At 39.2% G+C, this 22,386-nt stretch overlaps 3 protein-coding genes across 3 annotated transcripts in view; 1 reads left to right on the forward strand and 2 right to left on the reverse strand.

The window, feature by feature from the left end:
* Positions 1-16,360, reverse strand: part of KIF15 (kinesin family member 15) — a 77,347-nt gene extending 60,987 nt beyond the window's left edge. Inside the window, exons 1-5 of the mRNA XM_036870728.1 lie at positions 16,261-16,360; positions 10,271-10,313; positions 9,597-9,780; positions 6,672-6,748; positions 2,678-2,715 (exon numbers count right to left, since the gene is read on the reverse strand). Coding sequence (XP_036726623.1) covers positions 2,678-2,715; positions 6,672-6,748; positions 9,597-9,780; positions 10,271-10,313; positions 16,261-16,279 — 361 coding nt within the window. The 5' untranslated portion in view covers positions 16,280-16,360. The remainder of the gene's footprint in view (positions 1-2,677; positions 2,716-6,671; positions 6,749-9,596; positions 9,781-10,270; positions 10,314-16,260) is intronic.
* A 124-nt stretch (positions 16,361-16,484) lies between these two features.
* On the forward strand, positions 16,485-20,617 carry KIAA1143 (KIAA1143 ortholog). The gene is made up of 3 exons (XM_036870743.1): positions 16,485-16,648; positions 19,553-19,697; positions 20,375-20,617. The coding sequence occupies exons 1-3, from the start codon at positions 16,541-16,543 to the stop codon at positions 20,590-20,592; spliced, it is 471 nt and encodes a 156-aa protein (XP_036726638.1). The 5' UTR covers positions 16,485-16,540; the 3' UTR covers positions 20,593-20,617.
* Positions 20,377-22,386, reverse strand: part of ZNF502 (zinc finger protein 502) — a 35,758-nt gene continuing 33,748 nt past the window's right edge. Inside the window, exon 3 of the transcript XR_005022008.1 lies at positions 20,377-20,465. The gene's annotated coding sequence lies outside the window, so the exon portion shown is untranslated. The remainder of the gene's footprint in view (positions 20,466-22,386) is intronic.

Genomic DNA, 22,386 nt, shown 5'->3' on the forward strand with positions numbered 1-22,386 from the left:
GAGAAGAAAAAGAAATAAAGGAATAAAAATTGGAAAAGAAGAAGTAAAACTGTCACTGTTTGCAGATGACATGATACTATACATAGAAAATCCTAAAGATGCCACCAGAAAACTACTAGAACTAGTCAATGAATTTGGTAAGGTTCCAAGATACAAAATTAATGCACAGAAATCTCTGGCATTTCTATACACCAACAACGAAAAATCAGAAAGAGAGATTAAGGAAACACTCCCATTTACCACTGCAACAAAAAGAATAAAATACCTAGGAATAAACCTGCCTAAGGAGGCGAAAGACTTGTACTCAGAAAACTATAAAACACTGATGAAAGAAATCAAAGATGACATAAACAGATGGAGAAATATACCATGTACTTGGATTGGAAGAATCAATATTGTGAAAATGACTATACTACTGAAAGCAATCTACAGATTCAATGCAATCCCTATCAAATTACCAATGGCATTTTTCACAGAATTAGAACAAAAAAATCTTACAATTCGTATGGAAACACAAAAGACACCTAATAGCCAAAGCAATCTTGAGAAAGAAAAACGGAGCTGGAGAAATCAGGCTCCCCAACTTCAAACTACACCACAAAGCTACAGTAATCAAGACAGTATGGTACTGGCACAAAAACAGAAATATAGATCAATGGTACAGGATAGAATGCCCAGAGATAAACCCACGCACATATGGGCACCTAATTTACGACAAAGGAGGTAAGAATATACAATGGAGAAAAGACGACCTCTTCAATAAGTGATGCTGGGAAAACTGGACAGCTACATGTGAAAGAATGAAATTAGAACACTACCTAACATCATATACAAAAATAAATTCCAAATAGATTAAAGACTTAAATGTAAGACCAGACACTATAAAACTTTTAGAGGAAAAACACACTTTGACATAAACCACAGCAAGATCTTTTTTGACCCACCTCCTAGAGTAACAGAAATAAAAACAAAAATAAACAAATGGGACTTAATTAAACTTAAAAGCTTTTGCACAGCAAAGGAAACCATAAACAAGACAAAAAGACAACCCTCAGAATGGGAGATAATATTTGCAAATGAAACAACAGACAAAGGATTAATCTCCAAAATATACAAACAGCTCATGGAACTCAATATGAAAAAAACAAACAATCCAGTTAAAAAATGGGCGGAAGACCTAAGTAGACATTTCACCAAGGAAGACATACAGATGGTCAAGAGGCACATGAAAAGATGCTCAATATCACTAATTATTAGAAAAATACAAATCAAAACTACAATGAGGTATCACTTCATGCCGGTCAGAATGGCCATTATCAAAAAAGCTGGAAACAATAATTGCTGGAAAGGGTGTGGTGAAAAGGGAACCCTCCCGCACTGTTGGTGGGAATGTAAATTGATACAACTATGGAAAACAGTACGGAGGTTCCTCAAAAAACTAAAAATAGAATTACCATATTACCCAACAATCCTACTACTGGGCATATACCCTGAGAAAACCATAATTCAAAAAGAGATATGCACCACAATGTTCACTGCAGCACTATTTACAATAGCCAGGACATGGAACCAACCTAAATGTCCATCGATGGATGAATGGATAAAGAAGATGTGGCACATATATACAATGGAATATTACTCAGCCATAAAAACAAACGAAATTGAGTTATTTGTAGTGAGGTGGATGGACATAGAGTCTGTCACACAGAGTGAAGTAAGTCAGAAAGAGAAAAACAAATACCATGTGCTAATGAATATATATGGAATCTAAAAAAAAAAAAAAAAATGGTACTGATGAACCTAGTTGCAGGGCAGGAATAAAGAGGTAGACATAGAGAATGGACTTGATCACATGGGGTGGGAGGGTGAAGCTGGGCGAAGTGAGAGTAGCATCGACATATATACACTACCGAATGTAAAATAGTTGGCTGGTGGGAAGCAGCGGCATAGCAGGGAGATCGGCTCGGTGCTTTGTGATGACCTAGAGGGGTGGGATAGGGAGGACGGGAGGGAGGTTCAAGGGGGAGGAGATATGGGGACATGTGTATGCATATGGCTGATTTGCTTTGCCGTGCAACAGAAACTAACACAGTATTGTGAAGCAATTATCTCCCATAAAGATCTATTAAAAAAATAATAGAAAATGTGGTATATTCATACAATAATCTATTATACAGCAATGGAAATAAACTACTACTACATGCCATAACATTAGTGAATCTGACAAACCTCAGGCTGAGAGAAAGAAGCCATACATAAAAGAGTAAATACAGTAAAATTTCATTTGTAGAAGTGCAAAAAACAAGCAAAACTAGTGATGACAGAAGTCAGAGTAATACATATGTCAGGGGACAGCAGTGGGAGTAGTTACTGACTAGGAATCTTGGTCTGGGTAGTGGTTATACAGGTACATAATATATAAAAATTCATTAAACCCACTTCAAAAATTGTTCATTGAGCACATACTCTGTGCTAAGCATTGAGCTGGGAACATAGCTAAAAACACAGACTTTGCTATAATGGAAGTCGCAATCTGACAGAAGCTTGGGAAATAACCCTAATTTTATGAGGTCAACATCATATACCAGAAAGTATTCCTTTCCAAAAAATATACTCAGTTCTGTCATCACAAAAAGAGTAGACTAAGCCAGTAAATGTTAATCTCTAATTTACTTACCCATCATAGTAAATGTTTTCCCTGAACCAGTCTGTCCACTGTAAAAAAGAATGTTTCATATATTATTTTCACACATGAAATTTAGAAGACTACCCTATTTTAATATGGTCTACTAGTATATAAATTTTCCCCACAAAGAACTAATTGTCTTTTTTAAAATTATATCAGGTAAAAAGTGAATGATACATTTTCTTTCTCTCCTATTCTACCACTAAGACTTAACCACTCTTAACTGTCTAATAAATGCTTCTGGATTATACAGACACGGCCATCAGAGTTTTCATTTAATTTTTATTTACAGAATTGGAATGATGCTATTCACACTTCTCTGCAACCTGTTTTTTTCCCTTAATTTTTATCTCACACATCTTTCTATGCTGGTAAATAGAGATCTGCCTCTTTATTTTTAATGGCTACATAGTATTCCATGAATGTATCATAATTTATTTAATCAGAACCAACTAGACTTTTTTTCCCCCAATTTTTGCTCTTCTAAATAATGCAGCAATTCTCTTTCTAAATTCTGCCTTTAAAAGATACTAAGATGTCTTCATTTAAAAACAAAGCAATTAAAAACATCCTTATACTATAGGCTTGATTTTTTTTTGTGTGTGTGTGTAGTGTCATATCTCCTCAGGTACACCAGAAACAAGAGAAACAAAAAACTAAAACAATTAAAATTTAGGGACTTCCTTGGGGGTCCAGTGGGTAAGACTCCATGCTCCCAATGCAGGGGGCCCAGGTTTGATCCCTGGTCAGGGAACTAGATCCTGCATGCATGCCACAACTAAGAGTCCACATGCCGCAACTAAAGATCCCACGTGCCGCAACTAAGACCTGGTGCAGCCAAAATAAATATAAATAAATATTAAAAAAATAAAAATTTATGTTGAAGATAGATGTAAATTAGGATGTTAAATGTGTTTACATTGGATTCATGGCAGAAATATAAAATTTTGAGTTTACTTTTTGGTTCAATGCCCCAAGAGCTAGAAAACAGTATCATCTAGTTGTTTACTTCTTTCATTCAGAAGTCGGGGAAAAAAAGTTCTTCAGTTAACTCAGAATAAGAAATGGATATTGTTGAGCGTCCTACTTGAAAGTGAAGGGGACACTATTAACAATAACTCTAGAACTGAAACTGTCTACAGTAAACCGGAAAGTATGCTCACCCAACCAATAAATCAATGTTCACTTCTCTCCGTATGTTTTTCATTTCTGCCCTCAACTACCAAAAACAATTTTCAAATTAAATATTATAATTAGTATGCCTAAGGATCTTCAAAGAAAACAGTTCTGAAGATATATAATCTCTGGTAATTGTGGCTCTTATTTCAAATTGATTTTTGAACTTTACCACTCAAAATATTCTGTGAAAAAAAAATCTTTTTTTTTCTTGAGAAGACATGAGAAAATGGTTATCTGCTTCACTGGTCAAGAGAGAATATTTAGTTCTGCTGAACACAACTGAAAAGTAAGCATGAAAGGCAAAGGCAAATTTTCAAGGAAGAATTTGTGCACAAGATGAATCCAAGCTTTAAGCTTCTTATTTTTTATTTTCTTGTATTTTGAGCCAATTACAAGATGAACACACAAAAAAAGCATCAGCTGCTCAAAATTAATTACATAATTCACTACATCTTATTAAAAACCTCTGGCTCTAAATAAAATTAGGAAGTCTACTGCTAGAAGAAAAGGAAAAAATAATTGTACTACAAATTATATTCCTATTTATGAAATAAATCTGAAATGATTCACCTTGTAAAAAAAACTGACCTTGTAGAACTGCCAAGGTTGTCAGCTTACATTCCAACATTAAACCTAGAGCAGTATTTTAAGGTTGCCAGAATTTAGAAATTCAGAATCATCATGCACTTTTTTTTGTTTTTTTGGCTGTTCTGTGAGCCTTGCAGGATCTCAGTTCCCCGACCAGGGATTGAACCCAGGCCCACGGCAGTGAAAGCACCAAGTCCTAACCACTGGATCACCAGGGAATTCCCATCATCATGCACTTTCAATATATATATGGAAGACAGATTGACAGTTTCTTATACTATATGACCCAGCAATGTATTCCTATGTATTTACTCAAGTGATTTGAAAACTTATGTTCACACAAAACCCAATATTTGAATGTTTGTAGCAACTTTATTCATAATTGCCAAAAAGTGGAAGCAACCAAGATATCCTTTAACAGGGGAGTGAATAAAAAAACTGTGGTAAATCCACACAGTAAAATACTACTCAGCAAAAAAAAAAAAAAAAAAAAAAGGAAAGAAAGAAAAAGCAAAAGCTACTGATGCATGCAACAACATAGACAAATCCTAAATGAAAAAAGCCAGAACCAAAAGGTTACATATTGTATGATTCCAATCATATGACACTCTGGGAAAGGCAAAGCTATAGGAATGGAAAATTTATTAGTGTATCCAGAGGTTGCGGGGTGGTGGGGGGGCGGGGAAGGAGTGGCTGACTATTAATGGGACAAACAGTAGGAACTTTCAAGGTGGAGGAACTGTTCTCTTCAATAGGGGTGCTAAATGCTTGGGTCTCTGCATTTGTCAAAACACTATGCAACTGTACATCACAAAGGGTGAACTTTAAAGTATGCAAACTAAATAAACAAACAAAACACATCAACTAGGATGTCAGAGACCCCAGGATGGAATGTATCTAATTGAATTACAAGTTCATGACATACTGCACTGAAAGGTGTAGGTGGAAAAGGGGCTGGCCTAAGTAAGTTTACAAAATGAGGTTTTGACTAGAAATTGTAGGACTTAAGGAAAAAAAAAAAGGATCTGTACATAAACACTGCACGCAGTAAATCTGTTCTTCACAGGGATACAGGCTAACAATTCTGAAACTGCTTTACATGTGTACTGGGGATGAACAAATAAATAAACGGATGGTAGCAGTGGGAGCCCGGGTTTCTCACTGTCAGCAAGGGAAGTTACAGATAAACAAGAAAGGAAGGCTAGAATGAACCCATGTGGATTCTAAACCCTTGGATTAGAGTCAGAGACATCAGTATGAACTCAAGTTTACCTTACTGTATATAGAAATGGATAGAAACAGAAACAATTATAGATATGTCTGTATACATGACTTAGTATACATACATATATTACCTAGCTCTGTCTGCTGAAAAGGCCTAGAAGCAATGACACTCCAGTAGCAACAAACACACCGAGTGCCCTTAGTTTCTAAACACCATTCTCCAATAAAAGGAACCAGGGCTCCTTGCCAAAATGGCTGATTCTAGGTCTCAGACAGGGAAAATATAAGATGAGCCAGGAGCATACTGTAGCATCATAAAGGAAGTGTTCAAAAAACAAAAGGATGTGACATGTCAAAGGGACACACAAACCAACCTCAAAAAGCTCCCAATGGCCAAGCTAGAACAATGTAAGCAACAAGGTAAACATAATGTAGTATTAGATTATAACCCAAAGTATGAAATAAATATATGTAAGTCCATACCATATAAATGAATGAATTAATTAATGGGGGCAAAAAGACCAATCTTCCTTACAGAAGAATCCCAGATAACATGTAGATCCTCTCCTCTCCAGGAGGTAGAGTTTAATCCCGTCCACCTTGCTTACGCAGGTGGGGCCAATCAGATCACATGAGTCCTTAAAATTAAAGAACATGCCCAGCTCAGTCAGAGAGCAACATGACTAAGGAAGAGCCAGTTGCATGTCATTGGCTTGGAAGATGGAGAAAGGGGGCTGTAAGCCAAGTAATGTAGTTGGCCTCTAGAAGTCGGAAAACAGATTCTCCTCTAGAGCTTTCAGAAAGGAACACAGCCCTGCTGACACCTTTATTTTAGCTCAGAGACTGGCGTCAAACTCCTGACTTACAGAACTGTAAGACAAATTTGTGTTGTTTCAAGCCACTAAGTATGTGGTCATTTGTTACAGAAGCCATAGGAAACAAATAGAAGCACTTACTATTGTACCCTTGTATAAGGAAACTGTGAACAACTTACTATGCAAAGATGGTACCATTATAGCCACTCATGCAAGACTCCACAATGCCTTTGGCCACAGTTGAGAACACAGACTCCTACAAATGTTAAGCACCAAATATGTTAACATTTCACAAAAATGAAAACATTTTTCCTAAACTACATTCTAAAATATAATAAAATTTGTGTGCAAATTTTCATTTGCAATAACATGAAAATTATATCTATTATAGGAAAAAGGCTAAAATAGCTAAGATGATAAAACTGTAAACATAATTATATCCATTAATCTCCTATGCAATTATAGATTTAAACCTCACATCTAGAGTTCATATAGAATTTAGCATACTGCACGCAATATTATACTGGTATTAGCATAAAATACATAGTCCTATATGTTCTTCAGTACTTTTCCCACAAGCTTATACTAAATAATCAATATCTGATTTTTATTTTCATTTTTATATATAAATAGATGCAGCCTTATCAACAATGCAAGAATTCGTAGATCTGCATTGTTTAGTATAGTAGCCATGAGACACATATGGCTACAGAGCACCTGAAATGTGGCTAGTCCAACTTGAGATGCGTTGTAAGTATAAAACATACACCAGTTTTGGAAGACTGAACATGAAAAAAAAAAGAATGGAAAAATATCTCATTAATAACCTGCTTTATGTTCCTTACATGTTGAAATGGTATTTTAGGTATACTGGGTTAAATGAGATACAGAATTAAAACTAATTTTACTTGTTTCTTTTTTACTTTTTAAAAATGTGGCGGGCTTCCCTGGTGGCACAGTGGTTGAGAATCTGCCTGCTAATGCAGGAGACGCGGGTTCGAGCCCCGGTCTGGGAGGATCCCACGTGCCGCGGAGCAGCTAGGCCCGTGAGCCACAACTACTGAGCCTGCGCATCTGGAGCCTGTGCTCCGCAATAAGAGAGGCCACGACAGTGAAAGGCCTGCGCACCGCGATGAAGAGTGGCCCCCACTTGCCACAACTAGAGAAAGCCCTCGCACAGAAATGAAGACCCAACACAGCCATAAATAAATAAATTAAAAAAAAAAAATGTGGCTACTAGGGAAATCCCTAGTGATCCAGTGGTTAGGATTCTGCACTCTCACTGCTGAGGGCCCGGAGTCAATCCCTGGTTGGGGAACTAAGATCCTGCAAGCTGCACGGCGTGACCAAAAATGTGGCTACTAGAAAATTTTAAATTATATATATGGCTCACTTTCTATTTCCATTGTCCAGCCATGCCCTAGATGAAAAAAGATCTAAAGATCTACATGTCTCACCAAAAACATCCATGTGTATGAGGGAATAATCAAGATGTGTGATGTCCAATGCAATAGCCATTAGCCATATGTGGCTATTACTTAAATTAATTAAAATTAAATAAAAATTAAAAGTCAGGTCCTCAGATGCACTAGTCATATTTCAAATGCTCAACAGCCACATGTGGCTAGGGCATCTGAGAAATTAATAATCTGAAAAGGTGAATTTGAAATTTTAATTAATCTTAATTAATTTAAACTTAAATAGCCATGTGTATCTAGAGGCTAATGTAATGGACAGCACATTTACAGAACATTTCCATCACTGCAGAAAGTTCTATTGAATAGTGCTGACTAGATTTTAACTAAATTGTCCTTAATTAGAAAAAGTTATTGACACCATAGCAATCTTTTTTTTTTTTGGCCACGCCTTGTGGCATGTGGAATCTTAGTTCCCCAACCAGGGATCAAACCCGTGCCCCCTGCATTGGAAGCGCGGAGTCTTAACCACTGGACCGCCAGGGGAGTCCCAACACCATAGTAATCTTAAATCAATCACTCTCTGCTATGGATTGAATGTCTCCCCAAAATTCATATGTTGAAACACTAATCCCCAACATGACGGTATTTGGAGATGGGGCCTTTGGGAGGTAATTAGTCGTGAGAGTGGAGCCCTCAGCATAGCAGTACAGGCACACCTCAGAGATATTGTGGGTTCGTTTCCAGATGAGCTCAATAAAGTGAATATAGCAATAAAGCAAGTCACATGAATTTTTTGGTTTCTCAGTGCATATAAAAGTTATATTTGTACTATACTGTTGTAGTCTATTAAGTGTGCAATAGCATTATTTCTAAGAAAACAATGTACATGTCTTAATTTAAAAATACTTTATTGCTAAAAAATGCCAAAACAATTACAATAGTAACATCAAAGATTACTGATCACAGATCACCATAATATAATAATAACAAAAAAGAACAAAATATTTCAAGAAATATTGACCAAAATGTGACACAGAGACATGAAGTGAGCAGTGCTGTTGGAAAAATGATGTTAATGGAGTTGTTCAATGCAGAGCTGCCACAAAACTTCAATTGTAAATAAACACAGTATCTGCAAAGTGCAATAAAGTGAGGTATGCCTGTAGTGCCCTTATAAGAAGAGACACAGAGAATTCTCTCTCTCCACCATGTGAGGACACAGTGGAAGGCAGCTGTCTACAAGCCAGGAAGTGAGTCCTCACCAGACACTGGATTTCTTGCACTTGATCTTGGATTCCCAACCTCCAGAACTGTGAGAAATAAATGTTTGTTGTTTAAACCACCCAGTCTATGATATTTGTGTAATGGCAGCCAGAACTAAGACACTCTTCTTAAACTAGGCAGTTCAACTTTACTTATCAATCATCCAAGTGGCTCTGAAAAGTACACCTTCACCAACCTCCATCACAGGTTGGAGAGGGAAAATAAAGCAGGCTTGTCAGTCTAGTACAAAGTCTGATGAAGGAAGAAAAATATTTAATAATATTAAATTTAAAATATTTATGGAATGTTTGAGCTTCCTTATCTGAGATCTGTCAAACTAAAGAGACCAGAAGTGAAATCCTCCCAAATAACAGAATCTTATATGTTCCAAATGAAAAGTTGAGTTCCCCAAATCATCATTACCTGAGTGGTGTCCATTTCTGCCACATGATCAAATATGAAGGTTTTGGGCTCAGGGTTGGAGTGCAGCCGGACAGTCGTAGAGGACAGCACAGATAGGCATAAGTTTTGCTCTCCATCAGCTGATCCAGAACCCTCTGTAGGTGGGCGAATTCGCACAAAAACTTTGATAGCATCGCCTTCATTACTAAAGACAAAAAAATATAGCAGCTAAGTTTACTGGAGACAAAGGATGTAAGCCTCATATTGCCTCTAGTGTTTCTATTCTGAGTTTCCCCAACAAAGTCCAAGATCTACCCATTTACGTTTACCTTTTTTCAAGAGTCTCACATAACCCACACCCTTTACTGATTTGCTTCACATCAGCCAACTTCAAAAGCCTTTACTTGAAATCAACTGAAAGGCAGCTCTAAGCTCTGCTTGTCTCTGACTTCCCTTTAATAGCAATAATAAAATAAGTCATCCCAAGGGAGAATTATGTTACTGATTCCATCTTTTAGCCTGGAAGGTGAGGGGACAGGGGCTGGGGAGGAGATGTGCTTTTTCCATATTTCCAGGTAGCGGAGGACAAAGCTTAATGCTGAAACAAGGAACCCTTACTTACTATGCTAAATGGTCGTTTTAGGAATACTACATCCCTAATTCTTTTGGTCTCATCAACAAGATTTTTTCCTTACCTTGGTTGGTTAGACTGACAATTTGTCACACTGCGTAACTCAGCTAGAAAAAAAGATAAGAAGTCATTAAAGGTTTTTAAAAGTACAACATGAAAACCCCATTCTTCTAGCCTATTCTTCAGTTGCTGACACTCCTCAGGCTCCCGGCTCCCTGGCCTGGGCGTGACAGGGGACAAGCCTAGATCTTCCTCTCCCTTCTAACTGTAAGCCGATAGGTTAGGGGGTCCCCGGAGAAAGAGAACCAGGAATGGCTTTCTTGACATAAGAGAACCCATTTTGGTGTAAGCCATTTTGTGGTCTAAGCCTGGCACAATGCTTGCCCTCAAACATGTCTCTGTAATTAATGACCTTAAGGGAGGAAATGCAGAAACAAGGAGGAGCAGTCGAGAAACCACGGTGCAGCCTTGGGGCAGCGTCCAGGTTCCTCAAGGGATATACATAATAATATACCTTTGAGTTCTGCAGGAACTAAGGCCCATAGTCAGGTGGAGGATGGAATTACGATGGTGACCCTCCAGACTTCAATCGACTAAGGCTTGGACTCTGTCGACCTTTGCCCCAACTCTATGCTAAATTTCCTCAGTTCAATCAAGTCCCTTCATGAATATGTATGTACGCTTAGCTTAAAACTTCCCCAATTTTGCTGTTCAGGGAGAGACTGCTTTGGGAAAGATCCTGGTATTCTCCTCTTGCTGTAAGTAATAAATCCTAGAGGATGGGGAGACCAGTACCCAGAGTTGCTACAACATATTATCTAAGATGTCAAGTTTCTAACAAAAAAATTACAAGGAATTCAAAGAAACAAGAAAGTATGACCCATAAACCTGAAAAAAAGCAGGCATCAGAAACTGCCTGTGAGAGTGCCTACATGCTGGGTTTGTCACGAAAAGACTTCAAAGTAGCCATTATAAACATGTACAGAACTAAAGGAAATCAAAATTAAGAATTAAAGGAAGGTATGAGGACAATGTCCACATCAAATAGAGAATATCAATAAAGAAAAATTATAAAAAAAGAAACAAATGGAAACTCTGGAGTTGAAAAGTGTATCAAGTGAAATAAAAATTCGCTTGAATGGCTCAAAGTAGATTTGAACTGGCAGAAAAAAGAACAAGCAAGCTCTAAGATAGATCAATAGAGATTATAAAAGTCAAAGAACAGAGAGAAAAAAGGATGAAGAAAAGTGAAGTGAGCCTCAGAGAAATGTGGGGCGTCATTAAGCATACCAACATACATAAATGCGGAGTATCAGGAGAAAGAACAGAAGAGAAAGAAAAAGAAAGAACAGAAAAAATTCAAAGAAATAATGGCCAAAAACTTCCCAAATTCATTACAAAGCAATCTACACATCCAGGAAGTTCAACAAATTCCAAAAAGGATAAACACAAACAGATCCACAGATACATCACAGTAAAAATGCTGAGAGTCATCACTTATGAGAGAACCCCAATCAGATTAACAGCTGACTCTCAGCAGAAACAACAGAGGCCAGAGGAATTAGAGAGAGAGTTTGTTGCTAGAAGGCCCACCTTAAAAGAAATAGTAAAGGAAGTTCTTCAGCCTGAAAGTACTGACCACAGACAGTAAAATTCAAATCTACATGAACAAAATCAAAGAGCACCAGGTAACAGTGATCATGTAATTATAAGAAACAATAGAAATGCCTATTTTCTCCTCCCCTTACTTGATTTAAAAAACAATTGTATAAAATAATATGTATATAATGTATTGTTGGGCCTACAACATATAGAAACATATATATATTTGCCAATAATAGCACAAAGAAGGTGGGTAGGAACAAAGCTGTAATAGCCTAAGGAAATGACTAAAGATGGTAATGTAATGTATTGTTGGGTTTTTAACAATAGATGTAACTTGTTTAACAACAATACCAATGAAGGGGGTGAAAGGGAAGAAAGCTACATAGCCCCTGCTCGCTGCAACTAGAGAAATCCAGCGCACAGCAACGAAGACCCAACACAGCCAAAAATAAAAGCTGACACTGTTAAGATGTATATGTTAAACCCTAGAGCAATCATTAAAGAAAAAAACTTCAAAAAAAGAAAGCAGGGAGTTCCCTGGTGGTCCAGTGGTTAGGACTCCACACTTCCACTGCTGGGAGCATGAGTTCGATCGCTGGTCAGGGAACTAAGATCCTGCATGTGGCGTGGCCCCCCTCCAAAAAAAAAAAGGCAGTAACAAAATGGAAATAGAGTCACAGATGTAGAAAACAAATTATTTATGGTTACCAGCACGTAACAGGTAGGGAGGGATAAATTGGGAGATTAGGATTGACATATATACACTACTATATATAAAATAAATAACTAATAAGGACCTACTATGTAGCACAGGGAACTCTACTCAATACTCTGTAATGGCTTACATGGGAAAAGAATTGTAAAAAGAGTGGATATATGTATTATATATATGCATAACTGATTCATTTTGCTGTACACCTGAAACTAACACAACATTGTAAATCAACTATAATCCAATAAAAATTTTTTTAAAAAAGCAGTAAAGGGGGAACAGAGAAACATAAAAGACATGTGACACATAGAAAATGAAAAGTAAAATGCCAGATGTGAATACAACCAAATCAATAACAACATGTGAATGGATTAAACAACCCAATCAAAAGGCAGAGACTGTCAGACTAAGATGAAAAACCATGCTCCAACTATATACTATCTAAAGGAAACACACTTTAGATTCAAAGATATAAACATATAGAAAGTAAAAGGATGAAAAAAGATTATCTCATGCAAACAGCAATCACAAGAAAGCAGGAGTGGCTATACAGGTTTCAGACAGACTTTAAAACAAAGTTACTAGAGATAAAGAAGAACATTTTTTATAATGATAAAAGGGTCAAACTACCAGGAAGATAACACAGATATAAACATATACTCAGGGACTTCCCTGGTGGTGCAGTGTTAAGAATCCACCTGCCAACGCAGGGGACACGGGTTCGAGCCCTGGTCCAGGAAGATCCCACATGCTGCAGAGTAACTAAGCCCGTGCGCCACAACTACTGAGCCTGCACTCTAGAGCCTGCGAGCCACAACTACTGAAGCCCACGCACTTAGAGCCCATTGTCCACAACAAGAGAAGCCACTGCAATGAGAAGCCCGCACACCGCAATGAAGAGTAGGCCCCGCTCGCCTCAACTAGAGGAAGCCCGCATGCAGCAACGAAGACCCAACGCAGCCAAAAATAAAATTACTTAAAAAAAAATAACAAACATATATTCACCTAGTAACAAAGCACCAAAATACATGACAAGAAATGAAGGGAGAAATAGACAATTCAACAATAAGAGCTACCATATGACCCTGCAATCCCACTCCTGGGCACATATCCAGAAAAAAACATGGTCTGAAAGGATACATGCACCCCAGTGTTCATTGCAGTACTGTTTACAATAGCAAAGACATGGAAGCAACTAGATGGATAAAGAAGATGTGGTACATATATACAATGGAATATTAGCCATTAAAAAGAATGAAATAATGCCATTTGCAGCAACATGGATGGACCTAGAGATTGTCATACTGAGTGAAGTTAAGTCAGACAGAGAAGGAGAATGATATCACTTATATGCAGAATCTAAAAAGAAATGATACAAATGAACTCATTTACAAAACAGAAACAGACTCACAAACTTAGAGAACGAGTTTATGGTTACCAGGAGGGAAGGGTGGGGCAAAGGGATAGTTAGGGAGTTTGGGATTGCCATGTACACACTACTATATTTAAAATGGATAACCAACAAGGACCTACTGTATAGCACAGGGAACTCTGTTCAATGTTATGTGGCAGCCTGGATGGGAGGGGAGTTTGGGGGAGAATGGAAACATGTATGTATGGCTGAGTCGCTTTGCCCTGCACCTGAAACTATCACAACATTGTTAATTGGCTATACTCCAATATAAAATTAAAAGTTAAAACAAAAAAAAAAGAAGAATTTAGAGCAGGCAGATGACACAATCAGAAAATAAAATAAATAAAAAAAATATATATGTAACTGAATCACTTTGCTGTACACCTGAAACATCGTAAGTCAACTATACTTCAATAAAAACAAACAAACAAACAAACCTTAGATGCTTACTCTGCAGTCCAGATAGCTATGGATCATCTAACCAAATATGATTAAGTTCAGAAAGGGACTCTTAAACTCAGTCAATTTCATGAGGGTTATTTCACATTCTCATTTCTCTGATTTCAGTCAGCAACCCATGGTGCCAGTGTTGTCACAAGAAATAACCTTCATGAGCACAAAAGTAAGAGCTGCAGGGAGCACTGCATGGGCTCTCTCCTTCCCTGTGTTCCCACTTCATGTTCCCTGTCTCTAGACTGCTGGGAATGCACTTACCTGGGATGTCATCAACCTCAACTTTGCTAACAAACTTAAAGGAGCAGGAGAGTTCCCCATGGAAATCACCACCATCATAAAGGGGAGCTGTGAATACCCTTGCTCCCATCACTTTTTAAAATAATTAATTAATTAATTTTTGGCTGGGTTGGGTCTTCGTTCCAGTGTGCGGGCTTCTCATTGCGGTGGCTTCTCTTGTTGTGGAGCATGGGCTCTAGGCGTGCGGGCTTCAGTAGTTGTGGCACATGGGCTCAGTAGTTGTGGTTCGCGGGCTCCAGAGAGCAGGCTCAGTAATTGTGGCGCACGGGCTTAGTTGCTCTGCAGCATGTGGGATCTTTCTGGACCAGGGATCAAACCCGTGTCCCCTGCACTGGCAGGCGGATTCTTAACCACTGCGCCACCAGGGAAGCCCTCCCATCACTTCTTGATGTGTACAGACAGGACAGAGTCTTTTAACACAGTCACATACATATGTCACTTTCCATTAAATAAACAGATGCTCTAATATCACAAACACCAATTCTTTTACTTGAGTCCAGATTTACTGAACACTGTGATTGTGCAGAAAGAGCGATCAACATTTTGCTCCAATAACGTACCAATTTGTGCGCTAATATTCCCTGAATACTGAAAATGGGGGAGGAAAAGGAACATTTTAGATGGAAAAAGAGAGCATAATGAGGTGTTAATGGTATGATGGACCTAAATGGTAAGTAAGTAAACAAACATATCAGAAAAGAATTGCAATTGACAGCTAAAAGCATTAACGTTATTGAAAGGTTCAAACACCAAAAATTCACCATTTCTTCAATCTTCTAACATAGCCATCGCCTCGTTACCATTCATACCATTCACAAAGATCCATCTAATCAGCTCAAAATCAGCTTTAAAAAACCAAGACTCCTTAAAGGGTTAGGCAATGTAAGAGGCAGGTATACAGGAACAGCAAAGGACCAAGAAATTAGTAAAACTGAACGGTTTATCAAAAGCAAAAATGACAGGCTCCCTTCCATGAGAAAAAGGAAGAAACTGAAGGGGTCTCCTTGAGAAGAAAAAAGGGACTGTGAGAATATAAAGACACTACTGAATTCTGTGCTTTAAAAGTCCCTTACCTAAGGAGAGTCCACAGCGGACCCTCCAAAAGAGAAAGACATGCTTGGAACAAGAATAAGTTCTTCCCTTCAGGAAAGTCAGTATTGTGGAAATACACAGAAGGTAGTGAGAGCTGGGGCTGACCCTCAGGCGAAGATACCTAGAGAGGCAGCCCGGGTCCGGACTCGGGAAGAGGCCAGCGACGAAACCGCAGGACCGAGAACAGGAGGGAAGAACCAGCAGGTCGCTTAGGCGCCAAGCGCCTGGATGAGGGCTCGGTTCCGGTTCTCTGCTCAGCCCCAGAGCTGAAAATTGCGCCAGGCTCGTAGCGTGCGCCCAACACATAGACGGAAGGGAAGAGAGCTGTTCCATTAGTGTATTATCTTGGAGAGACAGAGGGAGATTCCAAACATCCCCCGCCGCTCAGTCCGCTCCTGCCCTTCCCGCCCAGCAGGAAAGCTCGTATTTGGGGGCGGAGACGGGGTTCTGGTTCACGAAGCCTGGGCTTCTCACTTACTTTTGCAACCGGACGGCATGGTGCCCTCACCCCTCGATCCCGAGACCGACGGAGCGACTGCCCTCACTTCCAGCCCAGCCGCTCGCGGAGATTCCGCCCACTCAAGATGGCCGCGAATTTAAATTTGGCGCTCAGGTCGGACGTTGACGCCAGCATGGAGGCTGCCATGTTGCCAGGCCTTGAGTCAGGGGCGGGGCCGACGTGACGTCACGAGTAGGCGCCTTCGCCTCTGTACAGTCTGCAGGCGGCTGGGGGGATCCTGTTTTTCCCTATCGCGGCTATGAGCAAGCGGAACCAGGTGTCGTACGTGCGGCCAGCCGAGCCGGCGTTCCTGGCCCGCTTCAAGGAACGGATCGGCTACGAGGAAGGGCCCACGGTAGAAACCAAGGTGAGCCCGGGCCAGTCCCGTTACCGCAGAAATGCGGCCCGCTCCGCCACTTCCAGCTTCTGGCTTGACTTGGAGGCCAGATACTGATGGGTCCCTCCTCGCACCCGCGCCCGGCCCCTAGTCCGAGTGTCCTCGGACCCCAGGCTGGTCATCTTCAAACAACTACTGCCTCTTTCGCCCAGGAAGCTATTTGTCGTTTTCACAGTGCTGCTGTGTTCTTGAAAATGACTTCACGCAGGTAAAGCGCCTCGTCCTTGGTAGACGGTTAAGAAAGATCATTTTCCTCTCTCTTCGTTTTCACTTGCTTATCCCATAACCTGTAGTTAGCAGTGTGGGTGGTAGCGTCGTCCCATTTTCCAGGTAAAGAAACTGAGGCCACTCGATCAAATGACCTGATATCCTAAGCCTTGAGTCTGGAACATCCTTAAGGAATGCCCTAGATCTACTTCTGTGCTTGTTGTCACCAAAAAAAAAAAAAAAAAAAAAACGGAAAGCAAAAATCTTGAATATCTTGGATCTCAATAGAAGAAGAGGAGCTTCAGGAAGGAGCCACACCTGGATAGTTTAGAAACGGGTATCGGTGGGAGGCAACTTCTAAGCCCCCCCAGGCTCCTACCCGAACTGATTCACATCAAAATCTGCCCTACCTTTTTTAATAGAAAGAGACTATTATGCTTAGGGCATGTGTGGAGAAATAGAGAATTTATTTAGCACTTTGTGTCTAGCACTTGCACAAAGACCCACCCCTCAAGTCACTTAGTAGGACACAAAATTGACTTAAGTGCAGTTAATCCAGTGAGTATGTGCTAAACCCAGGCACTGGGCCAGGCTCTGAAAGGACAAAGAGATGGATCTCCAAAATGCCCTGTTCTTTAACACCTTCCTGCCTGCCTCATCTCAGCCTTCACAGGTCACCACCTCAGTGAAGCCCTTTGAGCCTCCCCCAGACAGTAACTCCTCCTCTGTTCTTCTCTTCACTCTATCCGCATCTTATCTGCAATACTCGTCATTCTGCATGGCAACTACTTGCTCTCTTGGGTATCTCCACCACTAAGTCGAACACTCTAAGTATCTTAATCCCTCTGTATTTTCCTAGTACAGTGCCTGTGGCACCAAGTAGTGGGTGACAAGTTACATTGGTTAGATGACTGTGGTTATCGTCAGGCAAGGCTTCATGGAGGAGGGGACATTTAGATTGAATCTTGAGCATGGGTAAGTCAGCAGGTAGAGATGGAAGGAACAGCGTGGGTAAAGGTGTAGAGATAGTGAGTCACGGACTGACTGTGTTTAGAAGTGATTGAGGGACTGATAGAGGTGAGGCCATATGGACTATTCAGTAGGCAACAAGGAGCATGTTTGGATAGAGATAACATGATCAGGGAGTGACTGGTCCCCAGGACCAAAAACAGTGACGATGGCAAAGAGGATGAGGTTTGAGAAAAGGGACATGGTTTCAGCAATGAGGAGAATATGGACCTAATTTTATAGTTTGCTTCAGGTCCTAGTGATGATCATGTGTGTACCTAGTTAACACCTTGAAGATTGCAGCTTAGAATGCTATCTTAGGAGAACTCGGGGTGGGGGGGGGGGAAGCTTTCCAATTAATATCAGTCATTCGGGCTAACACATTTGATCAACAGACTTTTCAGTAGACAGATGTCCCAGGTTCCTGTGTTTGCGAAACCAACTTCATTCTTAATCATTTTGGCAGTATAATCATTCTAGGAATCTGTTAACAAAAAGAAAAGAGTTTCATGGGAAGTCACTATATAATTATAGTTTACAGTTTAAGATTATAGCTGTGGTTATTGACTGAGGCCAAATCCTGCAGGGCTTTGCTGCCCTGTTTGGGAGACAAGGAAGGCTCTGTGAGAGGTGGACTAACAAGCTATTTGAATAATGTGTGGTGGGTGTGCATGCCTTTCAACCTAGCATTTCCATTCGAGGAATTTATCTATGTATAAGTTTGCAAAAGTGAACAAAAACATGTGCAAAAATTTTATTATAGTAGAAAAAAACTAGAAACAACCAAAATTTTTACTTACAAAGAATTGGTCAAATAAACCATGAGATAACCATATGTATAATTAAATACTGGGCAGTGATTTTTAAAAATAGATGATGCCATATGTATCTCAAGGCATTGTGCAAGGATTTTTTTGAGTAAAAAAGTTGGGCGAGTGGGGCTTATATGATGTCTGACATTTTTAAAAAATCTCAGTCAACTGGCCAAATATTGCCATTTGTTGCACCTGTAGAGTCATTGCATGGTTTCTGTTATTTTCTGTACTTTTCTATGTTTGGTAAATTTCATAATTTAAAAAGAAAAAAGAAAGCGAGTCATATAGTAGTATGTTCTGTGTCTTGTTTGTATACAAAATGTCTTCTATACCTCCATATTTTTATACACTTAGAATAACACTTAAGACACCCACCAAACAAGCTACTGGAAGGGAGTAAAGATGAGCAGTAGGTGAAGGAGGACCTTTTACTTGCCGTTTTCTGTACTTTGCTGGTGTTTATTTTTTGTCACACTTTGAGAAGAGACGTAAGTGAAAGGGGTTGATGAAGAGCAGAGAGAACTGCTGTAGTCAGCACTACCCTGAGTAGGCTGAATGCTGGCAGAACATGAAGCAGAGGGCCCCTAACATCAGGAACTGCAAGCTGGGGTCCTGCTGAAATGGAAACCAGTTCCCTTGAACAGGCACCCCAGGATAACTGGCAGGTGGACCTCTTCCCTACTCTGGTGAGGTCAGATTCTTAAGAGTTACTTGAAAATTCATTGCCAAACACATTTAGTCAATAAAGTTACCCTTCTCACTCTAGTAATTACAGTTTCTCACAGAGACAGTGGTTGTATTTAGTTCAAGGTCAGCAACTTAAATGTTATGTGTTTTTTCCTAGAGAATCCAGCTTCAGCTCCCAGGTGAAGATGGTGATCACAGTGACAAAGAAGATGAACAGCCCCAAGTGGTGGTTTTAAAAAAGGGAGACCTATCAGTTGAAGAAGTCATGAAAATTAAAACAGAAATAAAGGCTGCCAAAGCAGGTATGTCTGAAAGTAAGCTGGTTTTTCTACCAACTTAATGAGTTAGGTATGAAGTCATTTTATACAGTGGTATGGTATGTTTGAAGGAGACAGTCCTAGGTTCAGACTTTGGCTTTAACACTTACCAGATGTGTGACCTTGAACAAGTTATTTCACCTCTCAGTCTCAGTTACCTCATCAGTAAAATGGGGACAACAGTTGTGCCCACTTTATTGGGCTGTTATAAGGATTAAGTGCAAATTTAAGTAAAAACATCCTGTTTTTTAAAAAAATATCTAGTTAGGTTTACAAACTAGTCAACAGAGGTGTATTTAATTAGTGCCTGAAGTGTGGTATGCTATATAGTATTTTTTTCATTATTTGTAAGTATTTATTACATTGCTTTAGGAGGAAATGCTGGAGTTCCAAACAATCGCTTTTCGAAATACTTAAAAATATAGCCTGATTGTAATGAATTGGGGACTGGCAATATTACACAATACTTCGTTCGGTACATGAGTTTTTATTAAGTGACTGCATGTCTTGTGGCTATACAGCTAGAGGCAGTGAAGAAGACCAGACTGAATTGACTCAAGGACATCCATAAATACCGTATGAGATTTTCTTGCCGTTTGACTCTCCGATAAAGTCAAAATAACGAGAGAAAGAAAGTTTTTTAACTTTGTTTTTTGCTACAGATGAAGAACCAGCTTCAGCTGATGGAAGAATTATGTATCGAAAACCAGTCAAGCGTTCCTCAGGTGAAAAATATTCCGGTTTAACAGCAAGCTCAAAAAAGAAGAAGACAAATGAAGAAGATGAAATAAATAAGCAGGATTCAGTTAAAAAGAACTCACAAAAGCAAATCAAAAATAGTAGCCTCCTTTCTTTTGACAATGAAGATGAAAATGAATAAGTATAAATAAATATTTTGGACTTAGTCTTCTTTAAGAACATACGGGGTATTTTTTTAAATAACATCTTTTTTTCCTATTATAATACAAGTTCAGGGACTTCCCTGGTTGTCCAGTGGTTAAGACCTCATGCTTCCCCTGCAGGGGGCATAGGTTCGATCCCTGGTTGGGGAACTAAGATTCCATATGCTGCACGGTGTGGCCAAAAAATAAAAATAAAACATTAAAAGAAAAAAAAAAGATAATACACGTTCACTGGAGAAAATTTAGAAAATACAGAAAACATTCAGTAAGATAAAACATATCTATCCATCGATACCCTTTTGACCTGAACTGCTAACTCTCTAGACATTAACTACCACTAACATTTTGTTATTTCCTGTGTGTGGGATGTGTGTGTATGTAAATTATATTTTTCTAAACAAAATTGTGATTGTATTCTGTATGTTCTCAGTCCTGCTTCTCACTTGACATTGTATCATGAGCATTTTTCTAGGTCAGTAAAATTCAAAATCCTGACATTAATAGCTACAGAGGATTTTGTAATTAAACAGATCCTGTGTTTTATCTTCTTCAGCAGAACCTCACTTTGGATGAGGGAGATGATCACGTGCCTAGTTACCAATACTTCCCCAGCTCCTGCTAAGGGTAGCCGTGTGACAGCTCTGGTAAGTTAAGAGATACAAGTGGATCTTGAACAAGTAAGGATCTAATACAGGTGACCATGATACAAGTTAGGATCTACTGAATCACATGGTGACTATTATTGATTACATGGTTAAAAAAAAAAGATACAAGTGGAAGTCTGCTTACTAGGTTTTTTGATACAAAAGGACAGATTTGGCAAGCATGAACCGTTGTCCTGTCTCCATCCTGCCTGGAGCACAAACATGAAACCAAGAAGTACCAGAGCCATTTTGGGGCATGAAGAAGACAGCCACTTGTTCTGGGTGGTACAGTGGAAAGACTCGAGGAGCTTGGATCGTGATGGCATGCCTGGAGGAGCTGCTGTACTAGCCTTAGACTTCCTGATGCATGAGGATAAACACCCTCTTAGTTAATCCTCTGTCAGGTTTCTGTTACATGCAGCCTAATGATACAGTGGTAGAATGTGTGTGCACAGAAACCTCCAAGTGTATTTCTGATGATTTCCTTAGAATGAGTTGCTGGAAGCGGAATTACTAGATCAAAGTATTTGTATATTTCTAAAGCTTTTCGTGCTTTCTTTCAAATTGCTTTCTAGGTGGTTTTTACCATTTTATTCATACCATCTACAATAGCCCACGTCACGTCATCCATGATGCATTCAATTTGATGCTTTGAAAATGGTGTTTAATAGTTATATTTAACTGGCATTTTCTTTGACCAGGGAAGCTAAACTGTTTTTCATGTTACCTAATAATTTTCCTCATTACTGCAAGTCAGCCGAAACTGGAGACTTGTCAAGATCCCATTCTTCACCAGCCAGAAATTAGGCATTTCAGATTCCATGTTATGAATTTGGTGCCACACCTATCTTTCAGCCATTTTCAGACCTAGTGTAAAGAATCCTCAAAAGTGATTCATGTGAGTGGGCTAGTGTGAGTCCTGAAATAGGCTCTCTAAATTATACAAACTAGTCCCGAAGCCATTCCTAGTACTATCTTCAATGTATACTCACTTGTAACAAGCCAGCGTTTTTTCTAATCTGTATCATTGCTATATCTATTCTTGTACCAACACCCCACTGCTTTAATGACTGTAAATTTTAGTATGTCTTAGCATTTACAGGTGGGAATCTTGAGGGCAGGGCCTTT

Source organism: Balaenoptera musculus, chromosome 11 (genome assembly GCF_009873245.2).
Source record: "Balaenoptera musculus isolate JJ_BM4_2016_0621 chromosome 11, mBalMus1.pri.v3, whole genome shotgun sequence".
NCBI lineage: Eukaryota > Metazoa > Chordata > Mammalia > Artiodactyla > Balaenopteridae > Balaenoptera > Balaenoptera musculus.

Bases quoted from the DNA above. Each gene is read 5' to 3' on its own strand.
- KIAA1143 (XM_036870743.1), top strand. From the start codon at position 16,541: ATGAGCAAGCGGAACCAGGTGTCGTACGTGCGGCCAGCCGAGCCGGCG. The intron at 16,649-19,552 runs GTGAGCCCGGGC...GTTTTTTCCTAG, and splicing joins GGCCCACGGTAGAAACCAAG to AGAATCCAGCTTCAGCTCCC. The intron at 19,698-20,374 runs GTATGTCTGAAA...TTTTTGCTACAG, and splicing joins AATAAAGGCTGCCAAAGCAG to ATGAAGAACCAGCTTCAGCT.